This window comes from Sciurus vulgaris (genome assembly GCF_902686455.1).
Source record: "Sciurus vulgaris genome assembly, chromosome: 9".
Taxonomy (NCBI): domain Eukaryota; kingdom Metazoa; phylum Chordata; class Mammalia; order Rodentia; family Sciuridae; genus Sciurus; species Sciurus vulgaris.
In genome coordinates, this window is record NC_136469.1 from 106,201,474 (window position 1) to 106,223,764 (window position 22,291).

General features: G+C 33.3%; 1 protein-coding gene across 1 annotated transcript in view; it reads left to right on the plus strand.

Annotated features, from left to right (window-relative positions):
• Positions 1-21,543, plus strand: part of NFXL1 (nuclear transcription factor, X-box binding like 1) — a 57,687-nt gene extending 36,144 nt beyond the window's left edge. The window contains exons 18-23 of the mRNA XM_079153924.1: positions 2,497-2,663; positions 8,561-8,630; positions 15,700-15,804; positions 17,573-17,659; positions 18,437-18,490; positions 20,557-21,543. Coding sequence (XP_079010050.1) covers positions 2,497-2,663; positions 8,561-8,630; positions 15,700-15,804; positions 17,573-17,659; positions 18,437-18,490; positions 20,557-20,730 — 657 coding nt within the window. The 3' untranslated portion in view covers positions 20,731-21,543. The remainder of the gene's footprint in view (positions 1-2,496; positions 2,664-8,560; positions 8,631-15,699; positions 15,805-17,572; positions 17,660-18,436; positions 18,491-20,556) is intronic.
• Positions 21,544-22,291: the final 748 nt, after the last annotated feature.

Below are 22,291 nucleotides of genomic sequence, written 5' to 3' on the forward strand. Positions count from 1 at the left end.
GTTTTTTTTCAATATCTCTTACTCTTTATTGAAATGATCTTTTGCTTCCTGTATTTGCTCTTTTAACTGTCGATTGGTGCGATCATTCAGTGCCTGCATTTGCTCTTGCATCTCGTCATTTGCTTCCCTGATCATTTTAATTATGTACATTCTGAACTCCCTTTCTGTCATTTCTTCTGCCATGCTGTCGTTGGGTTTCATTGATATACCATCTAGAGTTGTTTGCAGCATTTTCTTTCCTTGTTTTCTCATATTGTTCAGGTATCAGTTGACCGCTGTGATATTGCAGATTTCCTCTATTGTCTTATAATATCCCTGAAGCTTTCTAGTATATCCCCTCTTAGCCTTCAGTAGCCTGAAGTCTTGGAGGAAGTTGATAATGCGGGGTTCCACAAGGAAGCTGACTCCCTAGGGGAGGTGGCCTTCCGGTGGGGTATATTCCCTGCTAGTGGGCAGAGGTACCTTCACTTGCTGATGAATCGTCATCCAAAGGGGAAGTAGGATGTGGGCTGATGCAAGGCCAGTTTGGGTCTGTGTCTCTGATTTTACAGTCCTTTTGGGAGAACCTCACCCGACAGGGAGGACAGGGAGGACTCACCCAGTGGGGAGGTCTCGCTGGTCGGTTTCCCTCCCAGAGGTTCCGATCAATTCACAACTACCGCCTGGGCTGGGCAGCCTTCTTCTGCAATATTCCCAGGGACCCAGACCTACCTCCTGGGCCTGGAAGCCTCGCCCTTCGCAGATGAATCTCTTTAGGCTGCCTCTCCTCAGAGAAGCTGCCTGCAGACCTGGAGCCTTCGCTCCGCCCCTCAGTTTGTCTGTGGGGCTCTTCCACCAAGAAGCCGCCTAGGCCCTGGGACCCTGCTCTGCACTTTTCGCCTTGCTATGCGGCCCCTCCTCTGAGCAGGCACCTGGAGCCCCTTACAATCGCTTCGAGTCCCAGTGACCCGCCACACACCTTTTCCTCCGGCAGCCACCTAGTGTTCCCTGCAGTCGCTCTAAGTCCAAGTGACCCACCACGCACCTCCTTCTCCGCCAGGCAGTCACCCAGAGATCTGGTGTGTCACGAGTCCCAGGAACTCACTGTGCACCTTCTTGTCCCGACTGCCACCCGTAGCCCTGGTGCAGTCACTTCGAGCCCAAGCACCCTGCCGCGCTCCTCCTCCTTCTCCAGACAACCCCCCTGTGTTCAGGAGCGGATGCTCTGGGACCAAACCACTCACCACGCTGTTCCACCGGATAGCCGCCCAGAGCCCTGGCGCAGCTGTTCCAATTCTAAGTGACGTGCCGAGCCCGTATTTCTCCTTCTCCTCTGGGCAGCCCCCTGTGTTCAGGGGTGGTCGCTTTCAGTCCAAACAGCTCACCAAGCACCTTCTCCTTTGGGCAGCCTCCCAGAGCCCGGGTGGGTTGTGCCGAGTCCCAGCGCTGTGCTGAGCGTCCTCCTTTTCGATGCTCCCAGTTGTCCGCGTTCACTGCTCCAGCGGGGGGATGGGCATCTCGCCGGCAGCTCTACTTCATAAAGTTCCCTGTTTTCGGGGCTACCGCCCCGTCTGGGACGCCTGCCCAATGGGAGACACTCCCCCGGCTGCTTTGAGTTGGTCCCAAGTCTCTCTATATCTCCTCTTCTTGAGTCCTGAGTCCTGGAGCAACACGAAACGCAGCCACCCTCTAGTCCGCCATCTTGAATCTCTCTGAATATAGTTTTTAAGATAAAAAAATAGAAATTATTTGTAGAAGAATATTTTGTAATTTGAAACACTTTTCAATCCTAAATGCCAAAAATAGATTAGAATTTTATTGATATAATAGTATTATAGTCATGGCCATATTTTTGAATGATAATGTAAATGCTTAGTCTTTAAGACTTAGTATCCACGTCTATAGCTCTCTGACTTACTTTATCTCAAGTATAACATTTGAAAATAAATATCCTGCAATTAAAATCTTTAACCTTTGCTAGAATCTGATAGTAGTTATATTATTAAATCACTAGAGCAGAAAAAGAAGCCTAGTTAAATTACATTGAGGTACATTTATTTGCAAATATAATTTAACATTATTTAATTGATATGTATTTTATTTATGCAGTTGAACATTAGTTCATTGATATGCATTTTATGTGTTAACACAGTTGATTTCTTTTTTTTTTTAGTGATTTTGCTTTTGTGGGTATAGGGATGAATTGGCAACATTTTATTCTAAAATTTTAGAAGGTAATTTGTGTTTGTATTAGGGATGCTTAATGTAGTTAATATTTTAAAGGTGAGGTAGTTTGACTTAAGATTCATAGGCATAAAAATCTATATGAGCAATGGTCACATTGATAATCTCACTCTTCTGGAATGTTTTTAAGATGAATGAGAGGATGTGCTATTAACTACATTTTTAAGGGCTACAAAAGTACTTTATTTTAATTGGATAGCTAACTTTTAAAACTTTAATGTATAGAAATATTAGCTTCTGTTCTCAGGTGATAAATTTCCATGCAATTTTCAGGCTGGCCCAGAATGCCTTCACTGTGAAGAAGGGTGCTCTAAATCACGGCCATCAGGTTGTCCTCATCTGTGTGTTTTGCCATGTCACCCAGGAGAATGTCCTCCATGTGTTCAGATGCTTAGAATAAAATGTCATTGCAAGATCACTAGTCTGTATGTGGAATGTAGGTAAGTGGACTGAAGATATATTCTTGTTTTACTAAAGTAGGTTGAATGGTATGTTCTTATAATTCAGAACACTTTCTTTCAGAAATGTTGTTTAAATTCCGCAGGCCTAGAAATACAGGTTACTTCACCTTCTAGATAGTTCACTCTGAATTCAGCTAGGGAATTCTGCTTTTGTATAAGATTCTGATTTTGTATAAGATTTTGATAGGAAAAAAAAGTTGTATCACTGCTATTTAAAAACACTCCTGTAATAGATAGTTCAAATAATGTGTCAAACTAGAATTTTGTTTGATTTATATATATTTACTTAGGCATAATTTTTGAATTATATATTTAAAAGGTAGACCTTTTTATTACAAATGTTGATGTTATAGCATTTATCATATTAGGATATGATTTGTATATTTTCCTTATAAAAAAGGAAAATTTTCTTGCAGATTATGTGAAGGGAAAATATTTTCTATTTAATAATGATATAACACAATTTACTTTAGACTCTCTCAGCTCTATTTTGTACAAGTCTGTAAAGTTGGCTTTTTGTTAATATATTTTACTTAAGTTAAATTTGGGACTAGAACTACTCCAGATATTTTTTAGCATTGTCTGAAATTTTTGTCACATTCTCAACTCTGCTGTTAAATTGTAAAATTCAATGTTTTTAATTATTGAAATTATTTTGTTTAAATTTGTAAAATAAAGTATAATTTTTGATTTTAGAAGTTTTGTAGGGGGAATCAAGTCAATTTTGCATTAAGGAGAGATGTGGATGAAAAAATTGAACAAGTAATCTTAAAATTGTTTTCATTTTTTTATTGTATAACTTTTTCCTCATAAAATTTTTATCCACTGGTTTTAGCATCCATTAATGATTCTGGTATAAATTGGTTGTAAGTATTATGGTGCCAAATGTTAATTTTCTACCTCTATCATCTCTTCTATATTTATTAGGTGGCATTTTACTATAAGGAGAAACTTTCCCTTTTCCTTCATTTATTAATAGCAGTGTCATGGACTAGTGGATTCTTGTTACTCTCATTTTGTGTTTAAATTACTGACCCTCAAAGGTTCATGGGAGCACCTTTAAACTAGTCCCCGTGTCCCTTTGACATTATATCATTTAAAAAATATTTTCTTACTTTTTAATAATGAAAATGTCTGCCTCATGGGATCAATTTTGGAAAACTGTATTTTCTTTGGAAATTAACCAGTTTCATCTTGGGTTTTTAAATTTATTGCTATAAAGGTTAGCCAAAGAAGTTGTGTATGATTTAAAAATTTTTTTTTTATTTTATAATTTTTTTCTTTGTCATTCTTAAATATTTCTTCTTTCTCTCTGATTCTTGAATGTTAGCTAGAATATATTTTGTTATTTAAAAAAAAACCCAGAATTTATGTTTATTTAATGAATATTTATTTATTGGTACTGAGAATTGAACCCAGGGCCTTGCACAGGCTAGGTAAGTGCTCTATCCTTGAACTCCATCCTCAGCCCCCAGGATTTTACTCATTGATTTGATTGACTTCTTTTATCTTTACCACTTCAATTTCTGCTTATATCATTAGTTTTTCCTTCTTTAAAAAAAAACTTTTCAGTTAGAAATTTTATTTATTTTCATGCTTTCCTTTTTACTTTGAACATTTTTTTGTTGTTGTTATTGTTTTTTGCGGTGCTGGGGATCGAACCCAGGGCCTTGTGCTTGCAAGGCAAGCACTCTACTGACTGAGCTATCTCCCCAGCCCTTGAACATGTTTAATGGTTGTTGATTCTTATCATTTTTTAATGTTTTCTATATATTTATGTTATGTTCTACTTTCATTATATTTGAGAGCCTTATATGTGGATTCATTTTTTTTCCTGAAGTAGATTTGCCTTATTTAAAGGTATGGTATTAAAATCCTGTATATTTAGGGTGTTAATGTATCTCTTTGCAACTACTATAGTTTTTACTCTATAAAAATAATTGATCTGTTTTATGTTGTGTAGAACTCTCAACTAATAGGGCTTTTAGGATCCTTCTTTGTCACATTGAGTACTTTTTGGCTGTATTCTTTTTTGATCTCAGATTTGCAATCTATTTTTTATTTAGAAATGGTGAAGTAAATCCTTGAATGTCCCTGTTAGTTTTGGTAAGGTCTATAATTACTTTATGACTGCTGTTCATATTAAGTTCTATTGTTGGGTTTATGTTATCTAGGGATTATATTTTCTTTGCTCTTATTTTAAAACTCGTGTTTTTGTTTTGTGGTTGGATACTTTGTACATACCTGATTGCAGTGTCCTTAGGCTGCTGTTTCTTAGTCTTTTATTAACTGGTTTGCCAGCTTTTAATTTTATCATCTGGTTCTTATTTAGGACCTCTATGACAATCAGTGATATTATTTTACTTGCCTCTTTTTCTTTATTCTCTCAATGTTTAGTTACATTCTTGATTCTTTTTCAGAACATATAGCATTGGTATATTGTTCCATCCTCATACCCACCTTTGTTTCTGTTTTATATCTGCAATTTTATATTTTTCATTTTAACCATCAGGTTTTTTTGCTTAAGTTTCCCTAGTCCTCTCTTAGTTGAATGAAGTGCATTCTGTGGTAGATTTGTCATTTAGTATTCCTAAATTCTTTCATGTTTAAGATTTTTTTCCTGTAGGATTGATAATTGATGGATATAATGTCCTTAGTTTATGTGTTCTTTTATTGAAAGTATTGGTTTGTGTTGCTTTCCTTTATATTTTGCTTTTAACAAGTTTGTTGCCAGTTTTACTTTCCCTTGTAGGTTAATTGAATTTTTTTTTTTTTTTTTTTTTGCTTGACATCCCTGAGTTTAGTTTTTTCCCTATTTCTTCTTCTTTTTTTGTTATCTTTAATATTAGTAGTTTTTACTAAGATATGTCTCAGAGTTAATAGTTTTGTGTAAATTTTCTAGGGTTCCCCTTGGACTCTTTTTGCTATTTAGATTCAGTACTTCTGTTTTCTTGGATTATAGTTTCAAATACTGGTTCTGTTCCATTCATTTATTTATTTTTTTCTTCTTTAGAGATACCAATTAAATGTATGTTTGATCTTTCTCAGTCTTCCATTTCAACCACTTCTTTGACTGTCTTATTTTTGCTTTTATGTACTGGGTTTTTCCTTCTCACTTCAAGGATCCTTATGAAATTTTTATTTAACTGTGTTTTTCTTTATTTTTTCTTGGGTACTTTATAATTTTGTTTTTTTCTGATGTAATTTTATTTAAAAAAATTTTTTTTCTGAATTCATTTAACCTTGGTTCATTTCTAATTTATTTTTTCCTTTCCTATTTATGTTCTTAGGGTTTGATTTTTCTAGTTACTGTGTGACATTCCCCAGGGCCACATTCAAATTTGATAATTTGCTTGAGGATCAACAAGACCCAGCTTATAGTCATATTCACAGCTGTACATTATTACGGCAAAAGAATACAAAGCACAGTTAGCAAAGGGAAGAGGCTCCAGGAGAGACAAGGCTCAAGCTTCCAGCACCTCTTCCAATGTAATTACCTGGGAAGTAGGCCTGCTAGGTTAACTCTTTTCTGCACAGGTAGCTTTTCTATGTCCTATTGTGCTTCTTTGAGAAGATTTAATTCAGTTTGGAATATTGTGTTTTAATTTTCTTTTTCTTTGAACTGATTGAATTCCTATATCTGAAATGCTTGGTACCAGAAGTGTTTCAGATTTGGGAGTTCTTTGGATTTTGGAATACTTACAGACTTTACTTAGAGACTTTACTGTTGAACATCACTAATCCAAAAATTCAAAATGCTCCACCCAAATTTTCAGATTAGGAATACTCAGTCTGTAATTATTTGGTGGGGTGGTGGGGTGCAAGGTGAGGTAGGAGAGATTTTCATCAGCTGAAAGGTTTTGATTATCATTTTCTATTTATTATAGTAATTTTTTGTAGATCTAAATCACATCTTTATTTTTATAGCTACAGCTATACTGGTCATGGGTTAAACTGATGATACTTTGTTCTGTCAATGTTGCAAAATACAGTTTTTTGATGGTTGACTTCTTAGTATGGTATTGGGAGGAGATAAATTATGTGTCCTTTTGCTTTACTTTGCTCTTTTTTTTTTTTTGCCTTACAGGGTCCTAAATTTCCCCTCTTGCTCCGTTTCCTGTTCATGTTGTAGTCTCCAGAGGGTGCCTTTTCTTTTTATCTACGCCTTCTTGGAGTACTGCTTTATCAGGATCAGTTATTTGAATTTGTGTGCTTTTTAAAGGCCTATCCCTTCATCAGTGCTCTGATTTACCAGGACTTACTCAGTATTTCCACTCTTGTTTGATTTTTAGCTTAGTCCCCTCTTCCCTTTTCTGCTTTTTATCCTGAACTCCCCTATCTCTGAAGACTTGAAAGAGGGAGCTTGAAATAACTGCTAGGAATTGGTATTTATTTTTCTACTTTGGGGAAATTTGAGGTTTATAGGAACTTCTGTGTTCTACTTATGCCGAACTTACGGTTCTGAGTAATTTTTTTATTAATAAGCCATGTGGTTTTGGGGGTAGATGTATGAATATCTTTGAATTAAGGTGATTTCGGTTACCTTAGCTCTTCAAAAATGTTTTCTTTTTCTTAAATACATATCGAAGTGTTTTTATGTAAATGATTTTTGTTCTAGTAACTTTCATTTGCTTTCAATTCAGTGAATTATGTCACAAGCTATCTTTCCTTTTAGTCTCTTCAGATTTGTCTACATTTCTTTAGATATAAAAGATGCAAACCTTGAAAAGCTGATTTATTTCTAATTAGAGAACATAATTATATTGACTTATTTAAAACTTTTTTTAATATTTCTTTTTAGTTGTAGTTGGACACAGTACTTTTATTTTTTTTAATGTGGTGCTGAGGATTGAACTCAGTGCCTCACATGTGTTGGGCAAGTGTTCTACCCACTAAGCTACAATCCCAGCCCCAGTTATATTAACTCTTGAGATGAACACCATACTTGTAAGAATGGAAAATACACAACAATTTTTCACAGAATCAGCATAAATACTTTGTGGTATTTTTGCTAAGAAATTTGAGACATTATCTTAGAGTGGATTTTAGCTTATTTAATATGAATATTTAATATAATATTTTTAATTAACATTAATCAGATTAAATTTTGGCAGTTTTGCCTAGTGAAGGGAACAGGAAAAGCAGGAGAATAAAGGTAATGAGGAAGACAAAAATGAAATACATATGATCTGGAACTTTAGATTGTTGCATTTATTGGCCCAATCATTGTCCATTGTGGTTCTATTCAGTTCTTATAGAAAAGTATTCCTTGATTTTATTCCTTGATGTTTGTGACTTTTTTTTTTGAGTAATACTGAGTCAGATAAAAAGCACATAAAAGCATAGATGAATCTAGAATGAATTAATTTCTAACATTAATAGATAGCTTGCCCAGAAGCAACTGAAAAAGCTTTTTCAATAAGCTTATTGTATTTTTCACTATATAGCCTAAATTCTTCAATTTGAAGTAATATAAATACTAGTTTTTAATTTTTTTATGTAGAAGCTTTAACAAAGAATTAATTATGAGTTATAATAATAACTGATCTATAGGGATCTGTTATTTTCTATAGGAAAAGATATAAGCAGGGACTGTTACAGAGAACTGGTGTAGATAGGGATGGTGTTTTCTATGTGTTTTGTACTTCTTTCCTACAGTGATTGCCTTTCTACATTTGATTTTTTGGTGGTAAAGAACTGGCTAGTTCGAGTTATCAGAACTTTTGGAGATAATTGTTACAGATAGAGACATAATTAAAATATTTATTTGAAAAAATAATTTTATGGATGTATTTGAAGTTGTGAATTAGATTTAGAAAAATGCTATGAAATGGACTTTGGTTTGAATGTCATCAAAGTATTTGTCCTATTTTTAGAAAAATAACCACAGCTGATGTAAATGAAAAGAACCTCCTCAGTTGTTGCAAAAATCAGTGCCCTAAAGAGGTAAGCTGTAATAGGACCTTTTAAGTTGGGTTCCTTGGGTATTGTTTCTCTGGGATTTTCTCTTTCTCGTTTGGTTCAGGTCTTTTCTAGTGGGTCTTTTGTGGACCCACTAAAAATGTAGGTGTGAAAGGAAATGTGATTGATGTTTGTAAAAGTCTAACACATATGGTTAGGATAGATGCACATGCTATTTGGAGATATTAGAACTAGGAATGGCCCTTTGAAGTTTTTTTTATTTTTATTTTTTTAAAGAAAGCAGTTTTAAAGTAACTTATATAAAGGATATTGACCTAGTGTTTACCACTGCCAAAATGCGATTCAGGCTTAAAATGTAAATGTAGAATTCTATGAGTCATGGGCAGTTAGGCAGTAATCCATAATAGGTTATTTAAGTATGTGTATGAGTATATTTGCATGTGTGTGTGCGTGCATGTATGTGCATACATGTGTGTGCTTCTGTAGGAGGTAGTGTGGGAGGATAGACTTCTATATCCAAAATGTTTGAAGATGCTATTACAGAAGATACTTTCATTGCATTCTTGGGTGCTAGTACCATTCACATGATTGAATCTTTACAGTTCATTATCTATTGTTATGAAGTGTATATATAATCATACATATGTATAATATATGCATAATTATAATAATTATATAAAGAGCATAAAAAAGGCCATTTCAAGTAATAAATGATTATTTAACAATTCTGTTATATGAGTGAAACTTGGTGCATGGAGTATTTCAAACAATTTTCTGAATTTTCAAATCCTGAAAATTGCCTTGTTAAAATAAATTTTCTTCTGTCTCAGTTGAGATCCCGTTAATAAGTAGCTGAGAATATTTACATTAATCATCATATTCAAATGAAAACCATCAAAAGTGGTAAAATGGTAAACACTGAACAGTGACTTAACCTGGCAGTAATTTGAAAAGCCATAGCAAGTCCACATTTAACTAATCACTCTGAAAGGGAGGGTGCTTTTTGTTTTTACTGTTGAGAATGGGATGGTGACAGTTATTTGATTTGCATAGACATTTAAAAAGAGATCCTTTTGACCTGCTGATACACTAAATAGTACCTCTTTCCTTTAAATTATTTGTTTTGGTGCACTAATCTAAATGTTTCTCTTTTTTTAATGTGGGGAAGAGATGACAACTAAGTCTTAAATATAATTGTTTGATTAAATCTAAATTTAGTTAACAGTATTTCCTTTTAACTAACACTTTGAACTGATTTAATGGATTTTTGTTTAAACTTGAAAATTGAACCTAGGAATTTTAAGATTTAAGATTATAAAAAGAGAGACCATTTCAAACAATAAATTATTATTTTAATAATTCTGTCTCATATAAGTGAAACTAGGTACATGCACTATTTCAAACTTAATTTTCTTATTTTTTTCAAATCTTGAAAATTCCCTTGTTAAAATAAATTTTCTTCTGTCTCAGTTCAGATCTTAGGTAATAAGTAGCTGAGATTATTTTACTTTTACTCTGATTCAGAACTTGGTATGGTTTTCCAAGTGGAAATGTGATCATTTAATTCAGGGGTTGCTGTTTTGTGACTTAGCATTGCCTTAGCTATGGTGATGCTGTTATGGCGTTGAGTAAGTACTGTTTTTTAAAAATTTCTCATCTACTTTCATGATTTTGGATTCTAAGTCATTCTGGAAGCCCTGGTCTTGCCAGAATCTCCTTGGGCTTTGAAATTTTTTTTTGGTACTGGGGCTTGAACCCAGGGGCACTTTACCACTGAGCCGCATTCCCAGCCCTTTTTTTATATTTTATTTTGAGACTAGGTCTTGCTAAGTTGCTGAGGTTAGCTTTGAACTTGGGATTCTCTTGCCACAGCCTCCCGAGCTGTTGGGGTTACAGACGTGTGCCACTGTGCCCGGCTTATTGGGCTTTTTTGAAAAATAAACACATAGGCTAGAAGCAATCCAAATGACTTTTATAAATAGGAACAGTCTAGGAGTGCAATGGTGCATTTCATTGTGTCTAGCACAAATCATTTGGTTTATTACCTCTTGACATTGGTAAGGCTGCAGCAGTGTTCTCAAACTTTAGTGTGCATTAGAATCACTTAAGGGTTCATTAAAGAATAAATCACTGGGTCCCTACCTCATACTTTTTTTTTTTAACATAATTTTTATTGTTTCATACTTTTTGATTTTGTAGGTGTGGGGCTTAAGATTTATGTTTCCATTAAGTTCTCAAGTAATGCTGACACTCTGTAGTGCACTTTGAGAACCACTGAGCTATGGAATCAAGCTATAATTAGGATTAACAAAAAAACATGTCACTTTGAATCAAGTAGATATCTTGTACTGAAAGTTAAAGTATAGGCTTCTTATAAATTCCAATATGCTAATAAATTCCTGTTTATTTTCTTCTCCCCTTTCCATACTATAGATTCAGTAAAGGCAAGTTACTGTCATGTGTGTGTTTGTATCTAGTGCCTGATTCCCTGGTTCCCTGGTTGTTAAATACCTATGGAATGTGAACAAAATGTGGGAATGGCATAGCATATTCCTTCTGCTCCTCTGCTTCCATTATATACATTCTGTGTTTCTTCTAGACTATTTAATTAGGTTTGCATTTAACTAAATGAAAAAAGAAAGATGCCATTAAGAACAGTATCTATAAACCATGCCCTGTATGTATATTTCTATATTTTGGAATATAGAAAGAGAGAAACCAAATGGAAATTTGCAGATTTTTTTTTACATAAAACATGGCTTGAATTATTTTATTCTCTAATTAAATTCTTAAAATTAAAAATATTTAATTGAAAAAAATTATATTATGAATAACATTTTTGAAACACCTACATTATAGAATAGCTAAATCTTATGTATTATTTCATGTGTACTTTTTTGTGATAAGTATATTTAAAATCTACTCTCAGCAGTTTTTAAGAATATAATATGCTGTATTAACTATAGTCTCCATGTTGTATAATAGATCTCTTGAATTTATTCCTTCTGTTGAGATAAAATTTTGTGTACTTTGAGCAACATCTTCCCAATAGCCTCCCACTCCCACTTTTGCCAGCCCCTGATATCCATTGTATTACTCTCTTCTTCCGAGTTTCACTTAGATTCTACATATAACTGAAATCATGTGGTATTTCTACTTGAAAACATTTCTGAATTTGTTTTTATCATGCCCATGTATTACTTTTTATTTGGACATAATATTTAATTTCTCTTTAACTCAAGCGGCTCATATATAAAATGGGAGCAATAATTTCTAATTCACAGTGCTAGGTGAATTAACATCTCAAGGTCCTAGTAAGTATATCATAAGTATAATGAAATAATAACATGTAAAAGTCCTAGTTTATGTAGTAACTATGGACAATGGATTTATCTACAAACAATATGGCTTTGCAAGCTTTTATTTTTTGAAAAATTTTTTTTCTTAGTAGGATTAAAATGGGACATTTGATCTAGATAGTATTGGTTATAAGTAAGGCATTTGATATGGCGCCTTTAAAAGTGCTAACATGTGAGAGCCATGTGGAAAAGAAGCCCATGCCACTTTGAATGGAAAGAGTAGGTGGGATAGCTCATCTTCAATACTGAGGTTGGATGTCTTAGAAAATTCTCTGCTGTGAAATCAGTGATGAAGATATAGTCATTATATATTATACATTTTAATAAAATTTCTTTATAACTACTTTTCAGTTTTTTTAATATAACATGTCATTTGAGATAACACATACTTTCATGTCTAACAAGGAAATTGTTATGTGGTTTGATTTTTTAGAGCATTATAGTTATAAATAGTAGTTGGGTTCATTTGATAAAATCATACATGTGAGGAATTTGATTTTTTTAAAACAAATATCACATATATGTGTATATTTTAGCATATAGTTAAGAAGTGAATACCATATAACTCTACCCAGGTCAAAAAGTAAAGCATCGCTGGCATCTTAGAAGTCTACCAGCATCTCTAACTATTGTTCCCTCTGCCTTTTGTAGTAAACATTTCCATGCTTTTATTTAGTTTTTACTACCTGGATGTTTGTCTACGAATAGTATTTATAGTTTGCCTAATTTTATATTTAAAATTTAAAATGATACACTTTTATGACTTGTTATTTTGATTGCATGTAGCTGTAGTCCATTTATTCTGTCATGTAGTTTTCCTGTTTTACTATGGGTATACATTTAGGTTGTTTCTTGTTTGGGTTGTTATAAAAATACTGTAGTGAAAAACTTGCTTGTGCATCTGGGTACATGTGTACACAGATTTCTGTAGGAATGTAGTAGGGTAACTGGTTGCATGGAATGTATAATTTCAACTTTAATAAATAATGTCAAATTGACTTGCAAAACATTTGTACCAATTTATAATCAGGTTATTTTTTTCACTATGAAATCTATCAAAAATTTTCCCCTCTTAAACAATATGTGAAAGTTCCTGTTTCACATCATTGCCAATACTTAGTATTGGCAAAAGTTTTTAATTTTGCCTATTTTTTCATTTCTTCTTGTGATTTTAATTTACATTTCCCGGCGTACTAGTGAGTTGAATGACTTCTCAGGATTCGTGGCATTACTTTTGCCTATGGTCATATGTTGGATACCAACATGTTATACTTCTGGATGAGTTTCAGTTCTCCTAATTGGAAACTACAAAACCAATTCTAACTTTATTCTAACTCATGGCAAAAATAAGATATATTTGGAGGATATTGAGCACAGTTTACAGATTGTAAAGAAAAAGCTGTTTAGCTGGTCAGGAGAAACTCTATAATGAGAGGACTATTCAGACTATACCTTTAAAGTTTGCAGATTTCCAGGAGAAAAAACTTGATTGGCTCATGTTGGGCCCATGGACTCTTCTTAAAACAGGCCACCAAGAGGGAACTGGAATAGATAGTATTGCCATAGCTGTGACTCTTGGGAGATATGTGGTGAACTAATCAGGCATTTCAGTTTATGCCTTCTACCAGTACTGAACATAGAAAGGTGAGATGATTCATGCGATAGTAATTAGATGAGGTGGCAGAATCAATTGAAAGATTTAGAGTAAAGAGAGAGATATTTTGAAAGCAGGAGACCCAACCAGAGAAAAGAGAGACTTTTGAGCTGTCAGTGAAATTGTGAAGAGTGACTATGAGATCTTCTAGCAGGCAGAAATATAAATCAAGACTAATAATGCTATTTCACAAACTGCCAATGCATTGGAGGACTAGAACACTGATCAGTGAAGCCATGCTAGCCGTAATTCTATGTAATTTCAATATTTTTCTTTGTTGACTTTTACATACGTATTCACTTTCTTATTCACTTTCTTTTTTAGAGTTACTGATTTCAAATTGAAGCAAAATAGTTACTCTTAGAGATGAATGATATAATTCTCTCAGACATAAAGAAAGAACAAGAAGATACAGAGACATTTATTTTGAGGGGAAGAGAGGATAGAGAGGTGAACCAATGCTGTCTGTTTTCTCTATAAAGTAAGACTAATGGCACTGCAGGAATGAAGGTGAGAGCTAAGGAATAAAAAAACTTGAAACCCGTGAGGCAAGTATTTGATATGAGTAAATACTGAGCTTGTTGAGGACCTAGAATTATCTGAAGGAAGCAATAAAACCAAAGTGCTTCAGTGCCCAATGTAAAACTCACTGCAGTAGTACCCTGCCCTGTGGTAGGATTAGTGGAGATGCAGTATGAGTGAGCCAAGCTTAGTTTTAGTCTGAATGACTTAGCTGAAAATGAAAAAACAAAAAAGCCTAGTTGCACAACAGAAGGAGACTAGAGACAGAAAACTGATACTGAATTTCTTAGAGTGGAGTCGTTAGTTTGAAAGATCAATCTGGTGAATCACAGAGAATCAGAAATAAAGAATTTAAATGTTTATTGAGGTGTCCACTGTTTAAAAGGTATCTTTGTTAGGGATTTCAAGATGAGGGACACGAAGAAATATAAGACCATTGTCCTCAACTAACTTATAATAGCTAACTACTTTGAACACATTTAAGACTCACAACAGCTTTATAAAATGCTATTACTTGTCGCAGTCTTATATGTGAAACAGAAAAGTGAAGTGACTTGCCTAAGGTCCCACAGTTAGTAAACAGGGAATCTAAACCAGTTCCAGATAGTCTGGTTTTGGATTTTAACCCCTAACTAAGAACATGTTTGCATATTTACTTTCTGATTGGAGAAACAGAAATATTTGAAGTGCCTAACAATTTATTTATTTTTTTTTTAAAGTTCATGACAATATAGCAGTACCACAAAAGTTTAGAAATAGATTTCTTAAATTACTCCTATTATTTATAGGCAAACTCATATTAGGCTTTTGTAGTACTTAAGCTGTGTCTGGAAGTGTGGATAATACTTGAATAAATAGGGAAAGAATGTTTCATCTGAAAGCTTGACTGGGATTAGAAGATAGGAAATAATTAAAAACAGGAGTGTATAGAGGTCATGGCGATTACTGAGTTGTCTGGACTGCCTGAGTCATGGGCATTAGTAGTATATAGTGTCAAAGAATATGTTTTAGAGTGAAGAACTAATCAGTTACAGCACAGTACAGTGGCTTAAGGACAAAAAAGTTTTCTTTCTCATATAAAAATACAGGAAAGGTAAGTATGTCACTGTGTCCTGTGTATTCATCCAGGGATCCAAGTTAGCTAGCACCTCAGCTGTCTTCGACACATAGTTTCCATTATTGCCCAAGATTTCACTTCCAGCACATGGTGAGGGAAGACCCCGGAAGTCCTCTTTTGAAATGCTTTTAAGGCACAAATCACTTTTACTTGCTTTACATTCAATTGCCTGGAACCTAGTTATATGACTATAAATAATTAGCTGTAGTATGGCAATGAGATTACTCTTGGGGTGGAGCTGGGAAGAATGTTTAAAATTTCTGTACAGTTAAACTAATGTATCTAAAAGAAAAAAGTTGAAAAATCAGTTCATTGATTAATCAGAATTAATTGACCCCTGTATATGATGGAGTCATCCTTAAAATAGTTGCTTGGTGTGGGAGAGGGTACAATATGACCAAAATGTAAATATGTAATTGCTTTATTTTGGTTTTATTTTAGCTTCCCTGTGGACATAGATGCAAAGAGATGTGTCATCCTGGTGAATGTCCCTTTAATTGCAACCAGAAGGTAAAACTGAGATGTCCTTGTAAAAGAATAAAAAAGGTATGTATTTTCAGTGGTAGAAAATACTTTTCTGTGTAAGTTGTTTTTGTTTGATTTGATCTGGTCTGTTTGACTTGGTAGTTTTGTGACTTTATTTTATTTTTATTTGTCTTATAATTTTAAGGTCTGATTTTGTAGAATCTTTTTATAATTAAGATGAGCCTACCAGTTTCTGCAAATGTTCATTTTGTAAATGAGCCTTGACAATTTAATTTTCTTCAATTTAATAGTAAAAGAAAGACAGTTTTATGTTGGAATCAAGTTTTTTTGAATAGAGTCCTTGAGCAGTAGATTTAAGGTCTTTGAACAAGCAAAGCAATGTGAGTGATCAAGTGGGGTTGTCATGATTTAAGAAATGGCCTGGAATTAGACTTTGTTCTGATTTATGAAACTTTGTCATCAGTATTGTGCTTTGAAAATGTTTTCTTCAGATGACCTCATGTGCACAATCTTATAAATAAAATAATACTTAAACTGGGAAATAATTTATTTTAAGATAAAATAATGGTAACAGAGGAGTAAACAGGTGAAACTAATGACTGAAAGGCCGAGTGGGAGCCAGCTATATATTATTCAATAAAACTTTTGAAGGGAAAGAGAGTTTTTTTAACAAGTTTTTTCAGATCTCATTTTCCTTGAATTGTCTGTTGGCAATATAAACTCTTTAAAACTTGCTTTTATCTTGACCTCGATTTACCATATCTCAGACATAGCCAGTAACTCCTTTTTTTCTTCATATTCCTGTGGTCTTTCCCAAAGGTTAATTGCCATTTTTCTCTTTATATTCACTCTTTGTTCATCATGCAGCAGGTATTTATTGAGGATTTTTAATAGGTCCTTTGTTTTTCATTTATTTCCATAGCTCCAAATATATTTTCCTGTGCTGAGTAAATTCTGCATTTAAATTTGTAGACCTGACATTTTAGTTTGCTTTCTTTACATGAAAGGGTAAATGTGATATTTAATAATTGATTCTAAAATCTTAATATGAGGAAACATGAAAATTTAAAGTCATCAAGTTCCATTTATAATCTGGGATGTCTCTTCAGTTTTCTTTGAGATATTTTGTCTTATCCAATTGCAGATTGCTACTTGTAGTATTTATTCAATAAAGTGCAGTCATAAGCTTTAGAAGACTTTTCATCTAAACTTTTAAAAAAGTATTAATAGTTGAGAGAAAACTTTGTAACTCCAGAAATGTCTTGAGAGTAGCACTCTCTGAGATGATAGCCACTAGCTACATGTAGGCTATTTAAGTGAGTACTTTAATGAATTTAACATGAAAGAGTATTCACTTTTTGGTTCCTTAGGTAGTCTAATCACATTTTATTTTAAATGCTTAATTGCCATACGTAGTTAATGCTACTTCACTGGATAGTGCAGATTTAGATGATTCCATTATCCCAGAAAGTTCTGTTGGATAGCACTGTTGAAGAACATTTTATTCCCTGGAAGAACAACAGGAAGCAATAAAGAAAAGTAAAGAACAAAAATAAATTAGAGCAAAATTGATTGTGGCACCTAGTCAATAATTATTAAGTAGATAATTTTGATTTTATGATATTCACTCTTCTAATTAAGAGAAGCAAAGGAATAATCAGTATTGGAACAAAGATACTCAGAGCTTCTAGCCACATCATTAAACATTAATGAACTCGACTGTTAAATATTAATAACCTTAAACTGTTGGATAACTTTGTTTTTATGGCATACAGTTTTGAATTTGAAGGAAAGATCATTTAAACTTTGAAGTTTGCATTATTTGTAGGAATTGCCATGCAGTAAAGTACGCGAAAATCAGGTTTCCGTAGAATGTGATGCAACATGCAAAGAAATGAAGCGGAAAGCATCTGAGGTAATATCTTGTATATCTTGTTAAAATACAATTTTTGATGTGCTAATGGCCTTCCTCTACTTATTTTGCACATTTATTTGTGTTCTTATTAAAAAGAATTTGAATCTTCTATTTTTGCTTTTGTTATAAAAGCCTAGTTGTATAGGGTTATTTTGAATTCATGGTGTGCTTTTTACTGCCCAGTGTGTACCTGAGCTTTCTGTCCTTAGTGTATTTGCTCTGGGACATAGTCATTTGTTTTAATATTCGCCTAAGCCTCCTGAATATTAGGTTAACAGAATTTAAAAGTAAGATTTTTGGATTCTGTGCTGTTTGGGGTGTCTCCATTGTTACTGTTTTTTTTCTTGTCAACCCAGTCAATGAATACATTCTTGATTTTGTTTGAAACTAAGGATTCCCTTCCAGTTAGGGCGTTTGAAATAAATGGCCAATTTCAGCTTAAGGGAAATGCGATACTTAATAATTGATTCTCAGTTCTTAATATGATAACTTAAGAGGAAACTTGAAAATTTAAAGTATTTTACTGTACAGTGTTTTACTGCTTTGAAGTGTATGTGACATTTACCATAATAAGTTATGGAATCTACTACCACCCTCAATCTATTAGATGGTACTTGGTTAAACTTCTCAGTTTGACATTTACATTTTTTAAAAGCAATTTCTAATTTGAGGCTCCTAAAAAGCCTCTGTAGATTTTTAGAGCCTGAATGGGAAAACATTATAATTCTATATAAAATTTGATATTTAAATTGTTAATTTACTTTTAAATATAAACAGATAAAAGAAGCAGAAGCCAAAGCTGCTCTTGAAGAGGAGAAACGAAGACAACAGGTAACCAAACAAAATAACCAGATTTATGTCTCTTGGCATCATTATTTTCATTATTTTTGTGCAAACACAAGGTAAATGCCAGGTATAAACTAGGGGCTAGACAACAGTATTCTTTTTTTTGGTACTGAAATTGAACCCAAGGGTACTTAACCACTGAGCCACATTTCCAGCCCTTCTTAATATTTTATTAGGGACAGGGTCTCAGTTGCCTAGGGCCTCAGCCTCCAGAGTTGCTGGGATTGTAGGCATGTGTCACTGCCCTTGACTAGACAACTGTATTCTGAACTGCAAATAACATTGCTACAAAAAAACCCCAGGCCGTCCATCTACTTTCTTTGCTTCAGGTAAACTGAGAAGGCATGGGGTCTCACATATTCCCAAATGTTTTTCCAGTTTCCTCCTTGCCAATGTCACTTATTTTCTAACCATAAGAGTTTTGACTTCTTTTGGTGGGGGAGTAGAAGGAAGTGTGTCATATCATCATTGTAACTACAATGGAGTTCATGCCTTCACTCACCTAAAAGGTTTTGAGTTCCTTTTTACTGAGTTGCAAATAAGTGCTGCTTAGTAGTCAACACATTTAAAAAAATAATTTATTCCATTTCTCCGTTACATCCTTAAATGCAGAACTGTTATCTATTTTGTTATTATCTAGATAATAAGTACATTCCTATTACCCTGTTACTCCTGTATTGATAATGTATTCCAAAGAGTGACTTTAACTTTTGAAGAGTGAAGTGTAATTCCTTGTCAGTTTGCGTCTTAAAATGCTTTATTCAGCTAAACTGCCACATTTATATAAATGAGGGGATTGGAACTTGCATGACTTGGAGGAGGACATTAGAAATAATTCTTGTGGCAAATAAAGATTGGCTAGGATGATCTCTGATATTTTATCATTCTTTAAAGTTGATTTGCCTAATATCCTCTAAATAAGTTATCGGAGCTAATACAGTGAAACACAGGCTGGCTGGAATCCTAGAAGATTAAATTATTAAGAGTAGGTTAGAGTATTTCCCTTCATCTCCTTTTTGTGAACAATTATTAACTATATTCACTATTTGCTGACTCTTTCAACAGAATATCTAGAACTTAATGTTTGATGACTATGGGTTATCATTTAGATATCATTTATTTTACTGTGGCATTGGTCCTCAAAATTGGCTGCTTTTAAGATATTTTTACTTTCTTCCATGTATCAAAAACAAATTGGAAATATTTTATTTTGGGGCTCCAAGAATGCCACTTTATATAAAGTGTATTACTGGATTCTTCAGGTGTGGTTTTTGGCCTTAGTAATAGGTTAACTGAAGTTTACATTTCCTTCTATTAAATAAACATCTAGATCCTTTCATGAATATTAAACATATATTTAAGTTAATAGCTATCATATTTTAGTGAATTAGTGCTAGTGTGTCATAATAACATGTATTAAAGAAGTTTAGCAAGTACTTAGTAGTAGAATGGAAATCTATATTTGATAACAACTGTATCCCAGTTACTCTTTATTTGAACCAGTTTTTAATTCATTCTGAAATAGACAGTTTGCATTGAATCACAAAGCATTTTTTTTCCTTGAAGAGTTTTTATTATATTTTAACAAATGTATTTGATGTAGAAGAATTTGAGTTCTGCCAACTTTTCTGTCTTTATTCATTTGAATTTCTTCATGTGAGTCACTAATATTTATTACTTGCATTGTAAGAAAACTAAAATTGTAGGTGTCTTTATCTTCATTGGGCATTTCTTGGCACTTGCTAGAAGGTGGCATTGAAGTATAAAACTGATATCTGTATTTTGCTTTAATCAGACATTTTAATACTTAGCATCATAAAGTCAGGCCTAGAGTCTGAAATAATCTCTTCTATTACTCCCCAGTTCCCTTTCTGCTTATTTAAACTTTGAATTTGTTGAATATAATCATTAGTAGAGAGAAGTGTTCCTTTTTTTTAAATTAAATTAATGTATTTGTTTTATACTATTTCTATTAAAACTTCCAAAATTGATTTATTTTCATTCAAATCAACATATACATAGAATTTAATAAAATGAAACTTTTAATTTAGGCTGAACTGGAGGCTTTTGAGAACAGACTGAAGGGTCGTCGAAAGAAGAACAGGAAAAGAGATGAAGTGGCAGTTGAACTATCACTTTGGCAAAAATATAAATATTACCTCCTTCCAGTGTGTGGAGTTACTGTGATGTTATTTGCATGGTACATTGCCCATGATGTGGATTAAAAAAATTTTTATCTTTTGATATACCTCAGATTGGAGTTAGATCAGTTGTTAAATTTGGAATATTAGAAAATGTATATTGTTGAACATGGTACATATTCACATTCATCTCTATACTCCTCCAGCTGTTGTAAGGAGGACAGAATGTTAAGCTTTATCTTCATTAGTATATTAGAAAGGGCAGCATAACACTGTCTAAAAGCATGATTGAAATTGTATATTTCGTAAGGCTTAGCTAGTGGCAAGAGTTACATGTTTGATATTCATTGTGCTTCCTTGTATTTACTTAGTTGTTTCATTTAATGTTTCAAACAGATTATTTTTTGGGGGGTGGCAAATTCAAGTGAAACAGCCATATATACAATAAAAGAACTATTTCTCCACATTTTGGTTTCATATAGGGTACTTTTCTTGATCATGTGACTTTGTATGTTTTTAAAAAAGTGATAAAAACACCTCTTAAATTGTAATGTTAAACTTTATAATTAGATTCCAAAAGTTAATTTGTAAAGAATTTTTTATCCATTGTTAAAATAAAATTTAGTTGTTTCAACAGATGCCAGACTAGGTTCCTCACATGGCTGTTTCTTATGCAAGACACTTTTAACTAAAGTTAGCATGTTTTGTAAAACTTGTATCTTTTTAAGATAATAATAAAAAGAAAACTAATATTTATGAGCAATATGTGCTGAGCACAGGGGTTTTACTGACTTGATTCTCATTTCTCTTCCACAGTCCTAAATAGATTATAGCTAGAAATAATCAGTTCTTATGAAAACAAACTGGTGGAAAAGTATCGGCAAGGCAAATCTATTTGAATTGTAATCATTTTAAGTAGTTTTGCTATTTAATTTTTGTATGATTGTTTTCATTAAAATTTTTCAAATCAAATTTGTAATTTAGAATATTTATTATCATTTAAAATATTTAGGAGCCAATACTTTTTATACATTAGTACCATTGTATAAAAAATCTTTAACACTTCTTGCAGAAAATACTGATACCAAAAAGTATCTAATTAACAAATATAGAAGTGTGTTTTAAACAGGAGCCCAAAGGGAGATTGTATAATTTGCTGGGTTTAACTAAAATAATATTTAATGTCACATTGTTGAATCAAGTATAGCTGATATCCAAAAGAGCAGTCATTGCTTTTTTTAATGGGATTTGTGTTTTGATTTTTTACCTTTCCCAGTGGTGGAGTTACTGGGTTGGTGTTTTACATCTGCTACATTCACATTAGTACCTGCTCTAATCAAAATGCATCTTAAGAAATATTAATGCTGGGGCTGGGGAGATAGCTCAGTCAGTAGAGTGCTTGCCTTGTAAGCACAAGGCCCTGGGTTCGATCCCCAGCACCCCCCCCCCCCAAAAAAAAAAAATAATAATGCAAGTTACCTATTATGTATTTCAGAACCTTGGCCTAGTTAGCAAACCTGAAGCCTAGTTCCCAGTTCCTAGTTATTGTTTGTTGAACTTCAGTTTTTGCCTGTTTTTTGTTTGGCTAGCTGAGAACTTACTTTACCCAAAGTCACACAACTAGTATTCATTCACTTTTTCATTC